Source organism: Mustelus asterias, chromosome 21, assembly GCF_964213995.1.
Source record: "Mustelus asterias chromosome 21, sMusAst1.hap1.1, whole genome shotgun sequence".
NCBI lineage: Eukaryota > Metazoa > Chordata > Chondrichthyes > Carcharhiniformes > Triakidae > Mustelus > Mustelus asterias.
In genome coordinates, this window is record NC_135821.1 from 29,717,636 (window position 1) to 29,738,194 (window position 20,559).

At 43.3% G+C, this 20,559-nt stretch overlaps 1 protein-coding gene across 1 annotated transcript in view; it reads right to left on the reverse strand.

The window, feature by feature from the left end:
- Positions 1-2,618: 2,618 nt before the first annotated feature.
- wbp2nl (WBP2 N-terminal like) overlaps positions 2,619-20,559 on the reverse strand; it is a 43,400-nt gene continuing 25,459 nt past the window's right edge. Inside the window, exons 5-8 of the mRNA XM_078237676.1 lie at positions 19,347-19,580; positions 11,526-11,624; positions 8,795-8,871; positions 2,619-7,560 (exon numbers count right to left, since the gene is read on the reverse strand). Of these exons, the coding sequence (XP_078093802.1) occupies positions 7,513-7,560; positions 8,795-8,871; positions 11,526-11,624; positions 19,347-19,580 (458 nt within the window). The 3' untranslated portion in view covers positions 2,619-7,512. The remainder of the gene's footprint in view (positions 7,561-8,794; positions 8,872-11,525; positions 11,625-19,346; positions 19,581-20,559) is intronic.

A 20,559-nucleotide genomic window follows, 5' to 3' on the forward strand; every position in this document is an offset into this window, starting at 1 on the left:
ACAGGAGGATACGGTACCTATTACGGCTGCTAAGGCGGATCAAGCTACAAGGAAGGGTCCCATACTGAGTCAAGTAGTCAATCTGTTCCGCAAGGGGTGAACATGTCATAAGATCAGGAACTGAGACCATATTGATGTGGACAGTAGGAACTGTCAGTGCAGGATGGTTGTTTGTTGTGGGGCATGCAGAATGTCATCCCCAGTCTTTGAGACATAAAGTATTAGAGTCATAGAGGTTTACAGCATGGAAACAGGCCCTTTGGCCCAACTTGTCCATGCCACCCTTTTTTTATAACCACTAAGCTAGTCCCAATTGCCCGCATTTGGCCCATATCCTTCTATACCGATCTTACCCATGTAACTGTCTGAATGCTTTTTAAAAGACAAAATTGTACCCGCTTCTACTATTACCTCTGGCAGCTTGTTCCAGACACTCACCACCCTCTGTGTGAAGCAATTGCCCCTTTGGACCCTGTATCTTTCCCTTCTCACCTTAAACCTATGTCTTCTAGTTTTAGACTCCCCTACCTTTGGGAAAAGTTTGGTCTAGTTGGACCAAGGAGCGGCACAGGCTTGGAGGGCTGAAGGGCCTGTTTCCTGTGCTGTACTGTTCTTTGTTCTTTGTTCTTTAAGGTCCGAGGGAATACTCTGTCCGGTCTTGGGGATTTATCTACTCTGATTTGCCTCAAGACGGCAAGCACCTCCTCCCCTTTAATCTGTATCGGTTCCATGACCTCCCTACTTGTTTGCCTTATTTCCATAGACTCCATGCCAGTTTCCTTAGTAAATACGGATGCAAAAAACCCATTTAATATCTCCCCCATTTCTTTTGGTTCCATACATAGCTGACCACTCTGATCTTCACCTGGCAGTGCAGTGCTTACTATCCTTTTGCTCTTAAATATACCTGCAGAAGCTGTTAGGATTACCCTTCACCTTGTTGCCAAAGCAACCTCATGTCTTCTTTTAGCCCTCCTGATTTCTTTAAGTAGTTTCTTGCACTTTTTATACTCAAGCATCTTATTTGCTCCCTGTTGCCTATACATGTCATACATCTCTCTCTTCTTCTTTATCAGAGTTCCAATATCCCTCGAGAACCAAGGTTCCTTATTAGAACATAGAAAAAATATAACACAAACAGGCCCTTCGGCCCACAAGTTGTGCCAGTCATGTCCCTACCTACCTAGGCTTATATATAGGCTTACCTATAACCCTCAATCCTATTAAGTCCCATGTACTCATCCAGAAGTCTCTTAAAAGACCCTATCGAGTTTGCCTCCACCACCACTGACAGCAGCTGATTCCACTCACCCACCACCCTCTGAGTGAAAAACTTATTCTTATTCACTTTGCCTTTAATCCTGACAGGAACATACAAACTCTGCACTCTCAAAGCCCTACTCCATTTAACACTTTCACCTCGCATCCGAGCCAAAGCTGGCTGTATTTTGGGGTTAAAATTGCCCCGTCTCCAATTCTTTGCATAAACCTTTTCAATACTAAAATTGCCTTAAAGCTGAGAATGCATCCTGTTTGCCTTGCTTCTGCCATTAGAATTTGAATGATCAAAAACCACGTATAGGGTTTGTGGAGGCATTGTCCATATGTTTTCAGTCTTCCTTGGGTCAGGAGTTATGCAAGTGTTATACATTTGTTCAAAAAATGGACAATCTCTGTAACTAGAGGCCATGTCAGCTTAACCTCACTGGTGGGGAAGCTTCTAGAGATGATAATTTGGGACACATTGACTTGTCACTTGGGAAAATACAGATTAAGACAGCTCGAAATTATTCAGGGTAAATCATGTTTGACTAACTTACTGGAGCTTTTGATGAGGTAACAGATCGGGTAATACTGTTGATGTAAAGTGTCACACAACAGACTTGAATGTTTTTCAGACTGGAGGAAGTATTGGGAGTTCCCCAGGGGTCAGTGTACGAAACCTTACTCTTCCTGATCACAGCTTCTACACAAATCATCAGGCGAGAGGAGGAAAATCTCAGCAGTGGAAAGTAACATTAATATCCTTCTTATGAAATGTATTGTGAGTAATAAACAACCACACGGTGCCTTGACTATGCTGCATCAATAAGATAAACAGTGATCTTTGATCTTAACTTCACTTTCCAATGGAAATCAGCTGTCATTCTTCTTTCCTGTAGCCCTCTTTGCTACGCACTTGCTGCCCTTTTATCAATGCCAAGGTCAGGTTTGGGTTAACCTATATTAGATACTATTCCAAATGGAGTACAGGTCCACGAACAGTGCCAGCTTTCCAGTCATTATACTCTGGATTATGTTCCAAAACCAGTTTGCCTCAAAAAGCTCTCCTGCTTTCCCAAAAGCTTTCTTCAGCCACTTCTTCATTTTCTTCCCTCCCCGCTGCCCTCAGCAGTTCTTTCAATATCATTTACATTTCTAAAATTTCCTGAGATGTTGGTCCATGTCAGCTTCTCAATCTAAGTTGTTGCAGGTTAAATTTTACAACCTACTGTGTCCCCAGGATCCAAAATATAGAAAACACCACCCTCAATGACAATACAAAATGTTCTACATTTCCATTGAACAAGATGAAGCACCTCTTATAAAATCAACTTCCTACAAAAATACTCCACGCACACATTGCATAAAAGTCTTTATTTAGGTGCCTATGAAAGCATTTATTAACAAGTTGTAAAGCTCTACTGAAGCATACATACAGACTTGTACACAATTAATGAACACATTCACATTTCGTAAATCTAGCAGTTATCAATCAATTCTCCAGTTAATACAAAAGTACGGGTTAAGTTAAAAAAGCAATGCATTATGCTCCCAGAATCTCATTTCATTGGCCCGTCTTTACCCGGTTCAAATTTGAGAGAGCGGGTTGTGTTAAAGCTATTATATCACCCAACTTGCACTTGATACAAAGGGATATAGAAACTCCACACCCTTGCCATTCTAAATAACTGGAACTAATATTTATGTACTTTTTGCATTTATCAACACATGGAAAGTCCAAAGATCAGTCTAAAGTAAACAGCTTTGTGTATCAAAAGGGTGAAAAACATAAATGATCACCTTCCCAGCGAACCAGCTGGAGTTCACAGAAATTCTGTATTTCAAGATGTGCTGAAAGAGTGCACTCGTCAAGTGTTCTGCTACTTTAGTTCCTATGTTATCAATTTTCTAGAATATTTTTCTTTCCTACAATATTACTGAAGACCAGTGACTATTTTACATTAGATTTTACACAACTTCGTTTTAACATTCTCATTGAGAGTGACATTTTAAAATTGTCAAGCATAGCTTTTTAAAAATAATGTTTTTCAAAACCCTGGCATTGCACCCCCCACCAACCCCCCCCTCAGAGAACCTGGAGGGAGCCAAGTGTAAGCTGGGAGTAACGGAGCTGCTGGAATTCCCCCCACTCCAGTGTTTCAAAGCCTGGTTACTTTGTTTATATGTAATTGAGTTGCTGACAATTTTAAACAGTCCCCCAGAAAGCCCCATTTACACAATTCCTGGTCTCAAAGTGAACTCTGGCAACAAATAATTGTGGCTGCCCTCATCCAAGTGACACATTTGCGGTGTTGGTACAGAGCGGGGGGGTCTGTTCTTGATTTGCAGCAATGGCTTCTGAGGCAAGAGGACGTGATCTCCATCAACATTCCTGCTCTATTTTGAGGCCTCAGATTGGGAACAGACCCCAATATTGAGTTAGCGACAACCAGGCTGACTTTAAAAACCAGTGTAAATAGGAAGAAAAGCAGAAAAGCTTCAACATGCATCATGCGCATTTTCACTAAATGGTTTACTTGCAACACATGCAAGAGAGAGATCAGTGAAATATTTATCTTTTTGTAAACAATAGAAAAGACAAATACTTTTAAAGCAGCATCCTCTGTAACGGTCATGAGATTCACTGATGTCTACAAACCTGTGAACTCATTAGGCTCCTGGCAAATTCACACATTTCAGGCAATGCCTGCCCTTTCATTCTCTGCTCCTCAACTCAAATTAATTGCAACAGTTGAAGAATACAGCAGAACCTTCCCCTAAATGCTGGCAAAAAGTATCCGGTGAGTGTGTCTGCAATCCACAGACTAGGCTAATTGACTGAACAAGTTATGATCACTCACCAACAATACAAATCGGGAACTTGGGGGAAAAAATTAAGTTCTATCCATGGAGGTGCTTTACAAATCCAAGCTAGTTAAGAGGGGCAATGTGGTTATGTTAGTGTTTGTACTATAGTCTGGTGTGTTAGAAGAGGCTATTGAACTGGTTTAATGTGGCAAACATTTCATTACTTTAATAAATAACTTGCCAATACTCAAGGATAAAACAACATTAAATAAAGGATCCTTCATTCATTTTAAATATAGGCAATGTGACTTAAAAAAAATCAACCAACATTAAATCAATCTTGTCACTTGCTCCATAGCCCATAGTTCACAGCACCTGCTTTTGACATTATAGAATATCGTAGAATCCCTACATTGCAGAAGGAGGCCATTCAGCCCATCAAGTCTGCACTCACCACAATCCCACCCCGGCCCTATTCCTGAAACCCAAGCATTTACCCCAGCTAATCCCCCTGACACTAACGGGCAATTTATCATGGCCAATCCACCTAACCCGCACATCTTTGGACTGTGGGAGGAAACCGGAGCACCCGGAAGAAACCCTCGCAGACACGGGGAGAATGTGCAAACTCCACACTGACCGTGACCCAAGGCCAGAATTGGGACCCTGGTGCTGTGAGGCAGCACTGCTAATTACTGTGCCACCCATGTACAATCTGCACAGCACTGAACTCATTTTGGTTGCACACCCGGAGATTTGTTTTGTCTCAACATTACAGAAGTTTACTAAATGACAGCTTTTAAACAGGTCCAATTGCTTCCGCAATCAGTTGTATTTTCTTTTTTTCACAGGTTGACATTAAAATCAGAAAGTCCACGTTGTCGGCCAAAAGACTGAAGCCCTCAGAATGAGTGCAGCTGGCTTTGCTCAGTTACTCAAGGCATTGCTTTACCTTTATCTGTAGGATGTATCAATACAAATGGTTGTCTAAAGCTTCGAGTACATCGTAGGGAATGGAATATGTGGAAACGCACAGCTATTTCCTTTACAGCATGATTTGAGAAAGAAAAAGATTTTAGATAATTTCTCTCCAGTATTTAATCTGGTTTTTATATAAGATGCTATGATGAAATGCTGCTGTTAGGAAGTGATCTGTACCCACAGTTCAGCAAAAGCCCGAGAGAAGGACAAAACGAAATCCGAATGGCCTTTTGCTTTATAACCACAAACAGTTGGTTTATGGTACACAAGACTAGGGCAATGAAGGATTAAAAGGTGTCTTCTTTAACCACTTTGTCCTGCGGATAATTAGTATCAGAACATTACCCTAATTGATTCAACCAATCCTCCCATTAATTTAACTGGCTTCCTCTCGCGTGTTGCACTGCCTCCCAAACACTACAGCAATCCAAGAGAGCATCTGCCGACTAATAAAGTGGGATTCTGCCCAGGAAGTGGGATTAAACTGACAACGGGGAAGTGAGGGCAGAATCGGAGTTAGTTAACTAGTGGAATAACCAGTTGGGTTTGGCGCATTTCTGTACAACAATCTTTAGCATGGTCTTGTAATTTTCCAGCAGGACAATGGAGGTTCCTCCTTTCACCTGCAGGCCTCACTATGAAGCACTGCACTGCCAGGTGAACACAGAGAAACAAAATCCTTTTGCTCAACACAGATAAAAGAGCCAAGATATTCAAGTGGTCCTGCAATCTGAGCGAGAGTGAAGAATCTCAGACTCCAGTCTGTCCTGTCAAGAGTCTATATCTGGGAACAAACTATCTTTCACCCTGGCCTCTATTGAAAAGGAATACAGAAGACAGAATTAAATAAAAGAAGGCAACTCCATTATCCCTGGATCAGATTCGGTTGGTGAGTTAATTTATTCAATGCATTTTTAAAAATTACACGTCATGTCTGTGCTCTGGTTGACTTGACCAATACTTTGAGTACATTGTAGGGATTAGGATATGTGGAAGTGCACAGCTATTCCCTTTACAACATGTTAGATTGTGGAGAAGACAGGATATTCAATTCTCCTGCAAGAAATTTGGAAAAAACTACAAGTTAGGGATTAGTTCACTCTTAAATGCTGCTTCTAGCTCCTTGCCAGTTACAGTAAATTCTGGAAAACCAACTCAAACACTGCATCACTTCATCCTCAGAAAATTTCATGCACAAATCGAGGAAAAGCCATGGAAAGTGAACTTTTCAAAAATAAATACACGGTCCAGACAAAGATGGCCCATGTTCCCACTGATGACAATGGGAATCCAAGGTGCAGCCTAATACTGTTAAGCGGGAGTTCAGGGAAGTACAAATGTTCAAACTATAATCATGTGAACTATGGCAAAACATCAACAATAGAATTATGGATTCTACCTTTCTGATTGTGTGTGCAAAGGGAACCTTTAGAGCTGTTTTTTTAAACACTGGGTTAAAGTATTAATGAATAAAGGTTGCAATGGAGGCAACCTAAGGTGATGAACAGTAAAGATTTCAGTAAATTTACAAGCATCACTCTCTAAGTGAATAGCCCAACACAATACTGTACCTCCGATGCACAGGTTTCAACGTCTTTCTCCATTTTGATAGGACCTCCATCCTATCAGACTAAACCCAAACCAGATTTTGAGATTATAGAAACAAAGTGAATCTGATCTTTTCCCATTCCCCTTAAAAAATAAATTATGAAATGATATTTTTAGCAAAGCAGCTCTCAAACATTCCAGGGATGATTCCTTCCTTCCTCTCGTGCCAAACCTTCAGCAATACTTTTAACAAGGTTAGTCTCAGTTATTTTCTGCTAGAAGAAATATTTTATTTTATAGAACATTAAAAAGACTCGAGTCATTCCAATCTTTCTATACCAAAAAATTCTAAAGCCTAGAAATGATGCTGCACGATTACTGACCACTGAGCATCATGACAAAGTGACTATTTTTTCTCAGAGGCATTTTTTAAAATAATAGTGATTTTGTAGGAATCTATTCATCTGCTTGCATCACCCAAAGTAGTTCTTATAATTAAACTCTTCGTACATTTTAAAGACTATGTCATTACAAGTTGCATTTTTCATATTATTTAAAGGATGCAGTTTATGAACATTTCCCAGCTGCTGGCTCCAAGCAGCTGCAGAACAATACCAATATTTCAAAAGCGGGCACTGGTCACATTACATTAATATTTTTGCTCCAAAAGGTGAAGAAGAATTCCCAGTGGACAAGGATTTCTGTGCACAGGTAAAACATTCCCATTCCCAGTGCAAGGTCATCCAGGATCATCAAGGAGGAGCCCGCAGTCCCAGATGTATTCATTTGCCAGATGTCGGAAAGAAACTGGCAAGTGACTGATTATTGAATCAAAATGCAGCTTCTAACAACAGGATTTTTAGAAAGTAAACAATTCACAAAAAATTGGAAGAATCAGCACTTCAAACAGGCTCAGTTGTTCTTCTTCTCTTCTGCTGGTGTGTACGGTGGAGGTTGATCCTACAACGGAAAATATTGATTTTATTGCTTAATTTGAACATAGAGGTCATAGACATGCAGCCAGAAAAAGGCCCCTCGGCCCAATCGTCCATGTCAACCAGGTTTCCTAAAGTGAACCAGCCCCATACCCTCTAAACTTTTCCCATCCACGTACCGGTCCAAATGTCTTTTAAATGTTGTCATTATAATCACCCTTACCACCTCCTCATTCCATTTATGCACCTCCCTCTGTGAAAAAGTTGCCCCTCAGGTCCCTTTTAAATATTTCCCCTCTCACCTTAAATCTATACCCTCTAGTTTTGGACTCCCCTACCCTGGGGAAAAGACCTTGGCTATTCACCTTATCTATGCCCCTCATGATTTAGAAACCTCGGTAAGGTTACCCCTCATCCTCCTACGCTCCAGGGAAAAAAGTCCCAGCCTATCCAGCCTCTTTTTTGTCTCCTTCTGTTCTGCAACCTTTCTATGACTCCAACCTTCTTTTCTCTTCATCTCAATTCTTCCATCGTTCCCCTGTCGGACGTTCTTCAGTGGTGATACTCAATATCCCTGGATTGTGAGCCTTTTTGGTTAGATACAAAGCAAGAGGCTCCCTGATTGGCCCATCCATTTGGCCCTTAATCAGGGACCTTTTTTTTGAAGTTCATATTTAAACAGGCCAACCTCAATTGCCTGATTAAAGTCATTACATGGTTGACTCTCAACTGCTCCCTGAAATGGCCCAGCAAGCCACTCAGTTCAAGAGCAACTAGGGATGGGCAATAAATGCTGGTCAGTCAGCGATTGAATAAAAAGATGATTCTGAAGGGGCCTGATGTGGTAGCTGCCAAGAGGCATTTCCCCTCATTGATGGGTCTAGAATCTCCAATTTAAGACAGAGATGAGGAAGAATTTATTTGAAGATTATTGAAATTCACAGTAAGTGACCCTGGAAAGCAGAGTCAAGGCCACAATCAGATCAACTATGATCTAATTGAAAGGAGGACAGGCTTCCTGGGTCAAATGACCCAACTCCTGCTCCAATTTCTTAGGTTCCACACATTGAATCTCATCAAGATGTCATTCAGCAGCCATTTAAATGATGGAAGGCAACTTTTACACAACAGAATTGCAGATCCAGTACTGGGATAGATGTACACTGCTTATAACCTGGGGAAGATTCTTTCATTAACCACCATGAAATAAATTGACATTAGAGGAAAGTTCAACTAAGATAGCTGCATTGAATTCTTACCATTGGCATGTAGACACTGTGAGGATTGGATGGATTGTAGTAAGCACTAGAAGCTGCTTCTGCTGCTTTAGCTCCACCTGAAAGAGAGAAGATACAACAATTTAAAATGGCACTTTGCTTCAATCCTTCCCTCTATTGAAACCTCTTCTTCCTCCCCAATCTGAAGAAACGCTCCCAAATTAGAGTCAGAGGTTTACAGCATGGAAAATTCTCCCCTCGTCCCTCCCAAAGTAGACTGACCTTTTCATCTAAAATACTATCAGTCAGAGCCTGCTGCTAATTGAAGTAATTCTGGCCACTGAATATAAAAGGTAGCAGCTAAACTTGAGAGAAGTTGTAGCTCATGGAATAAACAGGACAGTAGCAATGTGTATAAAAAGTTGGCTGAATAATAGGAAGCAGAGAGTAACAGTCAATGGATATTTTTCAGGCTGGAGGAAGGTTTGTCATGGTGTTCCTGAGGGCTCAGTTTTGGGACCCTTGCTTTTTTTGATATGGATCAATGATCGGAATCTTGGAGTACAGGGGACAATTTCACAGTTTGCGCATGACACAAAACTTGGCAGTATTGTAAACTGTGAAGAGGAGAATGTAGAACTTCAAAAAGGAGACAGGCAAATTGGTGGGGTGGGCAGATTGGTGACAGATGAAGGTCAATGCGGAGAAGTGTGAGGTGATGCATTTTGGTAGAAGAACAGAGAGACAATAAAAAATAAGGGATTAAATTCTTTAAAAGGGTGCAGGAGCAGAGGGACCTTGGTGGATGTACGCATAGATCATTAAAGGGTCTCTGCTCCCTCCTTCTCTTGCACTGCTTGCCCCTAGCCCATCGACACACACTGCCCATCCACCCTCCTCCCCCCCCCCCCCCCCCCCCACAGGCCCCCCAGCAGCACAGCACAGCACCCCATTCCCCCCTCCAATAACACACAGAACTCATGCAGTAGTGATCACAGACAGTGCTGCTCGAAAAGTCCTGCAGCTGCAACACTGCCACTTCAAAGGGTTTCCAACACATCCCCCACCTGCAACAGTGCTGTGTGCACTAGGACCCAGCAGCATCCCCAAGACGCAAGGTCAGTGCTGAGACCCGGGTCCATGCTGCAAATCGGACACTGATCAGCAACAACTTGCCACCCTCCCAGACACATGCAGACTCCTCCCGATCCAAAGCGCAACATGGCCGCCATGAAACGACCCTTTGTGAACAGCATGGAGCCATGCGACGGTCAGCACTTATCTCCTCACTAACCCTCACTGATAGAGCGCCAGAAGCCAACTTTTAAAAGAAGTGGTGTTTCCCAGACCAAACCGGATTGGGCGAACGCGGTGGTAAATGCTGACGTGCTGGTAAATTGGAGCATGCAGCTCGCTAATTGCATCAAGATGAATGCAACAATATTTAAATTGACGTTGCCTCTGTTTTGGATGGGCTGCCGATCGCGCCGATTGTTCTCCCTTGGTAAAGTAGGAATTGGCACAAAAACGGGTGCAGATCGCGATAATCACCTCACGCCCAACTTCACCAATTTTGTGCCCGAAAATGGGCGCAACGCTATCGTAAAATTCCGTCCAGTGTTAAATGGCCTCTTTCTGCATCATAACAATTCTGTGGTTCATTTCCATTAGAAGGCAATAATGGTGCTGAATGAATCAGAAAACTCAATACTCTGCAAACTGCTGACAGCCCCTTCATCAATAGCAGCACGCACAGCCATCTACAGTGTGATTACATAGAACTTGCTCCTGACTTCTTCAACAGCACATTCTAACTGTGACTCCCATTGCCTAGAAGAACACCATCGCCACCTGCACGTTTTCCTTCAAATTACACACCACCCTAACTTTGAAATAATCACCCTTCATTGCTGCTGGAACAGCCGACTACTGATGCTTTGAAGGTACCTACACCACAAATAGACTGTGGCACTTCAAGAAGGTATTACTCAAGGACAATTGTAGAATGACAATACATTTGGGTGATGCTGGTGCTGCTCACATTCCAAGAATGGATAAACAAAAATAATTTGGCCCAATAAATCCCTGCTGGTGTTCACTGCCTTCTATGATCTCTCTTCATCTTATCCAACCTGCTTAACCATCTATTCCTTTCTCCCCCATGTATTTAGCTTCCATGCAGATTAAACTCTGTTATTTGCCTCAACCACTCCAATGGTAATGAACGTCACATTCTCACCACTCTCCGTGTAATAGGTTTCTGAATTCCTGTTAGATTTACTGGTCACCATCTTAAGATTTCTGAACCCCGAGTTCATAGAATCCCTAAAGTGCAGAAAGAGGCCATTCAGCCCATCAAGTCTGCACCAACAACAAGCCCAACCCAGGCCCTATCCCCATAACCCAACATATTTACCCCGCTAATCCCTCTAACCTACACATCCAGGGACATTAAGGGACAATTTAGCATGGCCAATTCACCTAACCCGCATAACTTTGGACTGTGGGAGGAAACCGGGGAATCCGGAGGAAACCCACGCAGACAGGGGGAGAATGTGCAAACTCCACACAGACAGTGACCCAAGCCGAGAATCAAACCCGGGTCCCTGGCGCTGTGAGGCAGCAGTGCTAACCACTGTGCCACCCGTTTTGGACTCCGGGTTCTCAAAGAAAACTCACACTTTCCCTGGGCTTACAGTCAACGATGCACGGCAGCAACTAAATAAACTATAGGCCACATTCTGAAAATGTTTAAGATATACAGTGTACCTACCAGGCAATCCAGGTTCGACCACACTGACTGGTGGTGGTCCGGGATAGGGAGGCGGAGGTGGCATATACATGTCCATTGCAGGAGCGGATGGGTAGGCTCCTGAAATTACACATTAGATTTACAGATTATAATCAATTCTTATGCCACTTGAGGGGTCTCAACAACAGCAATCATTAGAAGAACAAAAGGAGTAAAAACAAATGATGATGGCATCAACAGGGAACCACCTGGGAAGAGGCGCAATGGTATAATGGTATTGTCATTGAACTAGTAATCCAGAGACCCAGGGTAATGGTCTGGGGACCTGGGTTTGAATCCCATCACGGCAGATGGTAAAATTTGAATTTAAAATCTGGAATTAAAATCTAATGTTGATCATGAAACCATTGTCATAAACCCATCTGGTTCACCAATGTCTTTTAGGGAAGGAAATCTACCATCCTCACCTGGTCTGGCCTACATGTGACTCCAGAAGCACAGTAATGTGGTTGACTCTTAAGTGCCGTCTGAAGTGGCTTAGCCACTCAGTTCAAAGGGTAATTCAAGATGGACAAGAAATGCTGGCCCAGGGAAGGCTGGTTTTAATAGGATCTGACCAAAGTGGACTAGGAGCAGCTACTTGTAGGAAGACACGTATCAGAGCAGTGTGAGTCATAGAAATCACAGAAACCCTACAGTACAGAAAGAGGCCATTCGGCCCATCGAGTCTGCACCGACCACAATCCCACCCAGGCCCTACCCCCATATCCCTACATATTTTAGCCACTAATCCCTCTAACCTACGCATCTCAGGATACTAAGGGGCAATTTTTTAGCATGGCCAATCAACCTAACCCGCACATCTTTGGACTGTGGGAGGAAACCGGAGCACCCGGAGGAAACCCACGCAGACACGAGGAGAATGTGCAAACTCCACACAGACAGTGACCCAAGCCGGGAATTGAACGCAGGTCCCTGGAGCTGTGAAGCAGCAGTGCTACCACTGTGCTACCATGCCAACCTAATCATTCCCAGAGTCATTCAAAAAGAAAGCGAGAGAGAGAGCACAAAGCCAACATGTTCCAGTAAAGGATGGGACCAACAAATCCAGAAAACCTTGCATGTCAAGGGAAATACAGGATTGAATAAGGATAAAAAAGACTTATGGCAGATACAGGGGCTCAAAACAGTGGATCCCCTATAGGAGTGTAGGCAGTACTTTAAAAAAAAAATAGGAGCGTGAAAAGGGGACATTAAAAAACACTGGCAAGCAAAATAAAGGAAAATTCCAAGGTGTTAAGGGCAAGATGGTAACCAGGGAAAGTATTGGGCCCGTTAGGGACCAAAGTGGCAATCTATGTGCAGCTGAAAGATGCAGGTAAGGTATTGATTGAGTATCTAGCATCTGTGTTCACTATGGAGATGGACAATGTAAGTATATACATCAGGGAGGAGGGGGATTGTGATATAGTTGAACAGATTAGCATGGAGGAGGAGGTGTTAGCAGTTTCAGTGGGCTTAAAAGTGGATAAATCCTCAGGTAGAGATGCAACGTATCCTAGGCTGCTGTGAGGCAATGGAGGAGATTGCGAGGGCTCTGACACTAATTTTCAAATTATCTCTGGCCACAGGAGAGATGTGTAACCTGGTGTTGTGAGACTTCTTACTGTGCTTACCCCAGTCCAACGCCAGCATCTCCACAGCAAGGAGAGGTGCCAGAGGATAGCTAATGTGGTACCATTATTCAAGAAGGGAAGTAGGGAAGTAGGGAAAAGCCAATTACAGGCTAGTGAGTCCACCATCAGTGGTAGGGAAATTATTGAAAAAAATTCTGAGGGACAGAAGCACTCGAGAGACAGCCCACAGGTGAGCTGCCTGAAGATTGGAGGATGGCAATGTTGTGTGCTATGTACTGTTCTGGTCACCCTATTATAGAAAGGATATTATTAAACTAGAAAGAGTGCAGAAAAGATTTACTAGGATGCTACTGGGACTTGATGGTTTGAGTTATAAGGAGAGGCTGGATAGACTGGGACTTTTTTCCCTACAGTGTGATCTTACAGAGGTCTATAAAATAACGAGGGACATAGATCAGCTAGTCAACATCTTTTCCCAAAGGTAGGGGAGTCTAAAACTAGAGGGCATAGGTTTAAGATGAGAGGGGAGAGATACAAAAAGGTCCAGAGGGGCAATTTTTTCACAGAGGGTGGTGAGTGTCTGGAACAAGCTGCCAGAGGTAGTAGAGGGGGGTACAATTCTGTCTTTTAAAAAGCATTTAGACAGTTACATGGGTATAGAGGGATATGGACCAAACACATGCAATTGGGACTAGCTTAATGGTAAAAACTGGGTAGCATGGACAAGTTGATGAAGGGCCTGTTTCCATTTTGTAAACCTCTATGACTCCAAGAATTAATCAAGGATAATCAAAGATAATCAGCATGGCTTTATCTTGGGGAGACCATGTCTATTAAATTCGATTGAATTTTGAGAAAGGGTAACTAGTTGTGTAGGTGAGGGCAATGCAGTTGATATCGTAAGGCTTTTGACAAGGTCACTCATGCATGGGAGACTGGTCAAAGCAAGAGATCATGGGACCCTGGACAATTTGGCAAATTGGGATCCAAAACTGACTTGGTGGCAGAAGCAGAAGGCGATGTTCATAGGTTGATATTGTGACTGGAAGCCTGTGTCTAGTGGTGTACACAGTAAGGAGTCTAACAACACCAGGTTAAAGTCCAACAGGTTTATTTGGTAGCTACCAAATAAACCTGTTGGACTTGAACCTGGTGTTGTTAAAGACTCTTTACTGTGTTTACCCCAGTCCAACGCCGGCATTTCCACATCTAGTGGAGTACTGTGTGCTGGGTCCCTTGCTGTTTGTAGTGTACATGAATGATCTAGTTGTGAATGTGAGGGTGGAATGTGATCAGTAAGTTTGCAGATGACATGAAAATAGGTGCTGTGGTAAATAGTGACAAGGAAAGCCGTAGATTCCAGGATGATGTAGACTGGCTGGTCAGATGGGCAGAGCAATGACAAACGGAATTTAACCCTGAAAATTGTGAGGTGATGCATTTTGGGAGGACTAAAAGGCACGGGAACGTATAATGAATGATAGGACGCTAGGAAGTATAGAGCACCCCAAAGGACCTTGGGGTGGATGTCCAAAGATCCCTGAAGGCAGCTGAACAGGACTTCCTTTTAGAGTGAAGGGCAAGGCTGGTAGAAGTAGGGAACCCTGGATGACTTGGGATATTGAGGCCCTGGTCAAAAAGGAGGCAGCATATGACATGCATAGATAGCTGGGATCAAGTGGATGCCTTGGAGAGTGTAGGATTAAAGTCAAGAGAGAAATCAGGAGGGCAAAAAGGGGACCTGAGATAGCTTTGGTCGACAAGGCAAAGGAGAATCCAAAGAGATTCTATAAATACATAAAGGGCAAAAGAGTAACTAGGGAGACAGTAGGGCCTCTTAAGGGTCAACGAGGTCATCTATGTGCGGATGCACAAGAGAAGTGAGAGATCCTAAATGATTATTTCTCATCAGTATTTACTATTGAGAAAGACATGGATGCAAGGGAACTTGGGGAAACAAATAGTGATGTCTTGAAGAGTGTATATATTACAAAGGAGGTGATACTGGAAGTCTTAAAGCGTATCAAGGAGATAAATCCCTGGGACCTGATGAAGTGCATCACAGGATGTTGTGGGAGGCTAGGGAGGAAATTGCAGATCCCCTAGCAGAGATATTAGAATCATCGACAGCCACAGGTGAGGTGCCTGAAGATTGGAGGATGGCAAATGTTGTGCCTTTGTTTAAGAAGGGCTTCAGGGAAAAGCCTGGGAACTACAGGCTGGTGAGCCTAACATCTGTAGTGGTTAAGTTGTTAGAAGGTATTCTGAGAGACAGGATCTACAGGCATTTAGAGGGGCAAGGACTGATTAGGGACAGTCAGCATGGCTTTGTGAGTGGAAAATCACGTCTCACAAATTTGATTGAATTTTTTGAAGGGGTAACCAAGATAGTATGAGGGCAGTTCAGTCGATGTTGTCTACATGAACTTTAGCAAGGCCTTTGACAAGGTACCGCATGTTGCATAATGTTAAATCTCAAGGGATCCAGGGTGAGGTAACCAATTGGATACAAAATTGGCTTGATCATAGATTCTTGACAGTATAGAAGACGGACATTCAGCCCATCGAGTCTGCACCGACTAGAATTCCACCCAGACCCTATTCGCGTAACCCCACATATTTACCCTGCTAATCCCCTGACACTAGGGCCAATTTAGCATGACCAATCAATCTAACCCACACATCTTTGGACTGTGGGAGGAAACTGGAGCACCCGGAGGAAACCCACACAGACATAAGGAGAACATGCAAACTCCACACAGACAGTGACCCAAGGCCAGAATTGAACTTGGTCCCTGGCACTGTGAGGCCGCAGTGCTAATCACTGTGCCGCCCTTGATGACAGAAGACAGAGGGTGGTTGGAGAAGGGCTGTTTGTTTAAACTGGAGGCCTGTGATCAGTGGTGTGCCTCAGGGATCAGTGCTGTTATTTGTCATTTATATTAATGATTTGGATGAGAATTTAGGAGGCACAATTAGTAAGTTTCCAAATGACACCAAGCATAGTGGACAGTGAAGAAGGTTATCTAGGATTGCAACGGGATCTTGATCAATTGGGCCAGTGGGCTGATGAATGGCAGATAAGAGTTTAATTTAGAGAAATGCGAGGTGATGCATTTAGGTAGATCGAACCAGGGCAAGACTTACTCAATTAATGGTAGGGTGTTGGGGAGAGTTTCAGAACAAAGAGATCTAGGAGGTACATGTTCATAGCTCCTTGAAAGTGGAGTCACAGGTGGACAGAATGATGAAGGCGGCATTCGGCATGCTTGGTTTCATTGGTCAGAACCAATGTTGTTGAATACAGGAGTCAGGACATCTTGTTGAAGTTGTACAAGACATTGGTAAGGCCACACTTGGAATACTGTGTACAGTTCTGGTCACCCTATTATAGAAAGGATATTATTAAACTAGAAAGAGTGCAGAAAAGATTTACTAGAATGCTATCAGGACTTGATGGTTTGAGGTATAAAGGAAAGGCTGGCTCGACCTGGACTTTTTTTCACTGGAGCATAGGAAGCTTAGGGGTGATCTTGTAGAGGTCTATAAAATAATGAGGGACATAGATACGGTCAATATCTTTTCCTAAAGGTAGAGGAGCCTAAAACTAGAGGGCATAGGTTTAAGGTGAGAAGGGAGAGATACAAAAGGGTCCAGAGGGACAATTTTTTCACACAGAGGGTGATGAGTGTCTGGAACAAGCTGCAGAGGTAGTAGTAGAGGCGGGTACAATTTTGTCTTTTAAAAAGCGTTTAGACAGTTACATGGCTAAGATGGGTATAGAGGGATATGGGCCAAATGCAGGCAATTGGGACTAACTTAGCGGTTAAGAAAAAGGGTGTCATGGACAAGTTGAAGTGCCATGTTATAAACCTCTATGACAGGTAGTTAAGGTGGTTAAGGCGGCATATGGATACTTACCTTTATTAGTGAAGACATAGGATATATGGGAGGGATGTTATGATGGAGCTGTATAAAACTTTTGTTAGGCCACTGTACTGTGTGCAGTTCTGGTTGCCACACTATAGGAAGGATGTGATGCACCCAAGGCCAGAATTGAACTTGGTCCCTGGCACTGTGAGGGTGCAGAGGAGATTCACCAGGATGTTGCCTGGGTTGGAATGTTTCAGTTATGAAGAGTGGCTGGTTAGGCTGGGATAGTTTTCCTTAAGAGCAAAGGCAACCAAGGGGGACCTCATCGAGGTGTACAAAATAATGAGCGATATAGATAGGAAGAAACCTTTCCCCTTAGTAGAGAAGTCAATAACCAGTGGCATAAATTTAAGGTTAAGATTTAGAGGGGATTTAAGAAAAAACATTTTCATTCACAGGGGGATGCAGGAACCCTCAACATGTAAGCAATATTTAGATGAGCTCTTGAAATGCCATGGCATACAAGGCTATGGACAAAGTGCTGGTAAGTGGGATTAGAATCGATAGGTGCTTGATAGGTACGCAGACACAATGGCCCAAAGGGTCACTTTCTGTGCTGTAAAACTCTATGACTAGATCGTCCCCAAGAGTTCGTTACTGCTGGGTTCCTAATTAAAAACTTAGGCAAAAAGATGTCATGGTTGACAAATTTATTTACAACACGAGGACCATTACTTTCACCCAGTGGCGTAAAGACATGACCTGCTGCAAATACAAATTTAAAGCGCATTTACTGGCTCTGGGAAACTTTGTTGAAACCTTTGCTGGCTGGAGCTGCTTGGAGCAAAAGAGCTTCCGAAGGCCACAGAGTGATGTAACGCCAGCCAGCTCAGAAAAGCCACGTACCGCTTCTTTTTTTTAAAACCACAATGGCTGCTGGAAAGCATGTTGATTTAAAGGGCCAAGTAAACCTGACAGGGCTAGGGTCCAGTTAACTGCATGGAATTTGGATGTAGGGGTTATTTATTCGTTCAGAGCTAAGCGGGGCGGGGGAGGTGGGGCTTGGGTCAGTGTGGTTGGTTGAGTTGCTTCGGGGTCACAGTGGGAGGACAGTATCACGTGCAGGGCACATTCTGGTGTTTCAAATGATTATGCTGAAGTGGTTTTATTCCTTCTAACTCTTTCAGAGTAACTATTGGTGTAAAATTGGCATAAGTTAGCCATTTAAACTGCTTTGTTGGATGGCTCCCATTGCAGTGTGATTGTCCAGGGGAAGTTTGTGCTTCTGGACAATTGCTGGGAAAACCCTCACCTGGGAACTTCCCAGAGGAATTCCCCAGCGCATCAGTGGGGTACTCCCCAAATCCAATACTGGGGAACCTGGAAGTATTTTGAAGAAATCTTTATAAATTAAAACAATGTAATTTTCTTGAGGCGGGGATTTTAAGCCAGTGTGGCTATAAAACTGCCTTCTGAGACAGATAGTAGGAGCTAATAATGGCGATTCGCCAATTGCAAAGTAAATAGAAGAATCATAGAATCCCTACAGTGCAGAGTGAAGCCCATCGAGCCTACACTGACAACATTCCCACCCAGGCCCTATCCTCGTAACTCCACGTACTTACCCTGCTCATCTCCCTGACGCTAAGGGGCAATTGAGTATGGCCAATCAATCTAATCCGTATATCTTTGGACTGTGGGAGGAAACCGGAGCACCCGGAGGAAATCCACGCAGACACAAGGGGAGAACGTGCAAACTCCACACAGACAGTTACCCGAGGCCAGAATTGAACCCGGATCCCTGGCACTGTGAGGCAGTAATGCCAACCAGAAAATAATATTTTGGGATAGAGTAGGAGTAATGCAAGACATGACGCAGTAAATGTAGCACTCTTTTGGGGCTAATAGGTGACTTTGAACCTATGATTCCGAGAGTGCTCCATCACTAGTGGCTTTCCTTGCCTCATGACTCACCCTGCCATCTTAGGGTAATTATGAGTGAGCAACTGCAATGCCCACTACCCATTAAAGAATTTTTAAAAATGACTTGAGTCTGTTGTAGACCAATCGATACAGTTCAATTCCCATGTAGTCACCACGTCCATCATTGTCATAACAGGCAGTGAACAGAATGGGAAGATGGCAAGCCAGAAGGACATTGGTCTTTTAAGGTTTTGCAATTCCTACATTCCTCCAATTTAGGTTTTCTCAATCAGAATGCATGCGCTTAATAATGCTATTCCTATTCCACCACTGAATGACGTCGATTGCCCGTTGGTGCATTTACCATTTGAATTTATTACCAGTAAATTAGGAAGTTCTTTTTCCTTACCTGGCTGTGGTACAGGTGCTCCATAATGGTATCCCATTGGCGCAGGTGGAGGCCCATAACCTCCATTCATGGGAGGTGGTTGATATGGATATGGGCCATTTGCTGGGTAAGGGCCATTTGCTGGGTACGGAACGTTTGCTGGATATGGGCCATTTGCCGGGGCAAATCCAAAGGCCATATCGGCCATTGGTTCATATCCATAAGCAGTGTTATGCACAGGAGTACCTCTAGAGGCTAAGAGAAAAGAGAGACAATTGGATTTTGCAAAGACAACCTGCAAGTTATTACAGCATAGAATCAATTGTGCCTCAAAAGTTACTATTGTGCCCTGGTTAGTGAGAGTATATCTTGTATCAACAAGTGTATTCTAACACTGCCACGTGCACAAACAAGACAGTTTCTCATTACCATTTGCAAAAAGAGTCATCAGTACAAAGCCTTATTTGCAGTTATTTTATGGTGAAGGAGCATAAGAACTAGGAGCAGGACTAGGCCAACTGGGCCCTCGAGCCTGCTCTGCCATTCAATAAGATCATGGTTGATCTTTTCATGGACTCAGCTCCACTTACCCGCCTGCTCACCATAACCCTTAATTCCTTTACTGTTCAAAAATGTATCTATCCTTGCCTTAAAAACATTCAATGAGGTCGCCTCAACTGCTTCACTGGGCAGGAGATTCCACAGATTCACAACCCTTTGTGTGAAGAAGTTCCTCATCAACTCAATCCTAAATCTGCTCCCCCTTATTTTGAGGCCATGCCCCCTAGTTCTAGTTTCACCCGCCAGTGGAAACAACTTCCCTACTTCTATCTTATCTATTCCCTTCATAATCTTATATGTTTCTATAAGATCTCCCCTCATTCTTCTGAATTCCAGTGAGTATAGCCCCAGTCTACTCAGTCTCTCCTCATAAGCCAACCCTCTCATCTCCGGAATCAACCTAGTGAATCTCCTCTGCACCCCCTCCAGTGCCAGTATATCCTTTCTCAAGGAGACCAAAACTGTACACAGTACTCCAGGTGTGGCCTCACCAGCACCTTATACAGCTGCTACATAATCTCGCTGTTTTTAAACTCCATCCCTCTGGCAATGAAGGACAAAATTCCATTTGCCTTCTTAATTACCTGCTGCACCTGCAAACCAACTCCTTGTGATTCTTGCACAAGGACACCCAGGTCCCTCTGCACAGCAGCATGCTGCAATTTTTTAACCA